General features: G+C 68.3%; 1 protein-coding gene across 1 annotated transcript in view; it reads right to left on the bottom strand.

Annotated features, from left to right (window-relative positions):
* The window catches only part of SELPLG (selectin P ligand), a 9,453-nt gene that overhangs the window by 8,317 nt on the left and 657 nt on the right, over nucleotides 1-479 (bottom strand). Inside the window, exon 2 of the mRNA XM_009283949.1 lies at nucleotides 7-445. Within this exon, the coding sequence (XP_009282224.1) occupies nucleotides 7-445 (439 nt within the window). The remainder of the gene's footprint in view (nucleotides 1-6; nucleotides 446-479) is intronic.

Here is a 479-nt window from a genome sequence, read left to right as displayed (position 1 = left end):
CAGAGCAGGGCGCCCAGCACTCCCGTGCACACTATGAAGGTGGCGGCCACCAGCGCCAGCAGCAGGATGGCCAGCAGGCACTTGCCCATCACCCTGCTGGGGTCCCAGGGGACCGGCACTGCGGTCCCCCTGGGCTTCGTGTCCCAAAGGGCTGAAGTCGGCACAGGGGGAGCTCCGGCTTTCTTGGTTTTCTTGTAACCTGTGGTGGTGGGGCCAAGGGCTGGGGGGGTCACTGAGTGCGGCCCCACTGAGGAGCTGCTGTCGGTGCTGCTGGCCACTGTCCCCTCCTCGCTGGGTGACATGAGCCGGCTGGGGATGGTGGTGACACTGTTTTGGGGTGCTGCCTGTCTGCTGGGCTCTGCCGGTGGCACAGAGCCCAGCAGCAGGTCAGGATCAGGGGAATCGGTCTCGTCCTGTGGATCGGCTGGGGGCGGGGCGGCGGTGGCTGCGTGGGGGGGGGGGGTTGGGGGGTGGCGTGT

This window comes from Aptenodytes forsteri, unplaced genomic scaffold, assembly GCF_000699145.1.
Source record: "Aptenodytes forsteri isolate BGI_AS27 unplaced genomic scaffold, ASM69914v1 Scaffold118, whole genome shotgun sequence".
In the NCBI taxonomy this organism is placed as follows: domain Eukaryota; kingdom Metazoa; phylum Chordata; class Aves; order Sphenisciformes; family Spheniscidae; genus Aptenodytes; species Aptenodytes forsteri.
Note: the sequence above shows the minus strand (reverse complement) of the source record. Positions and strands in the feature narration are given on the sequence as shown.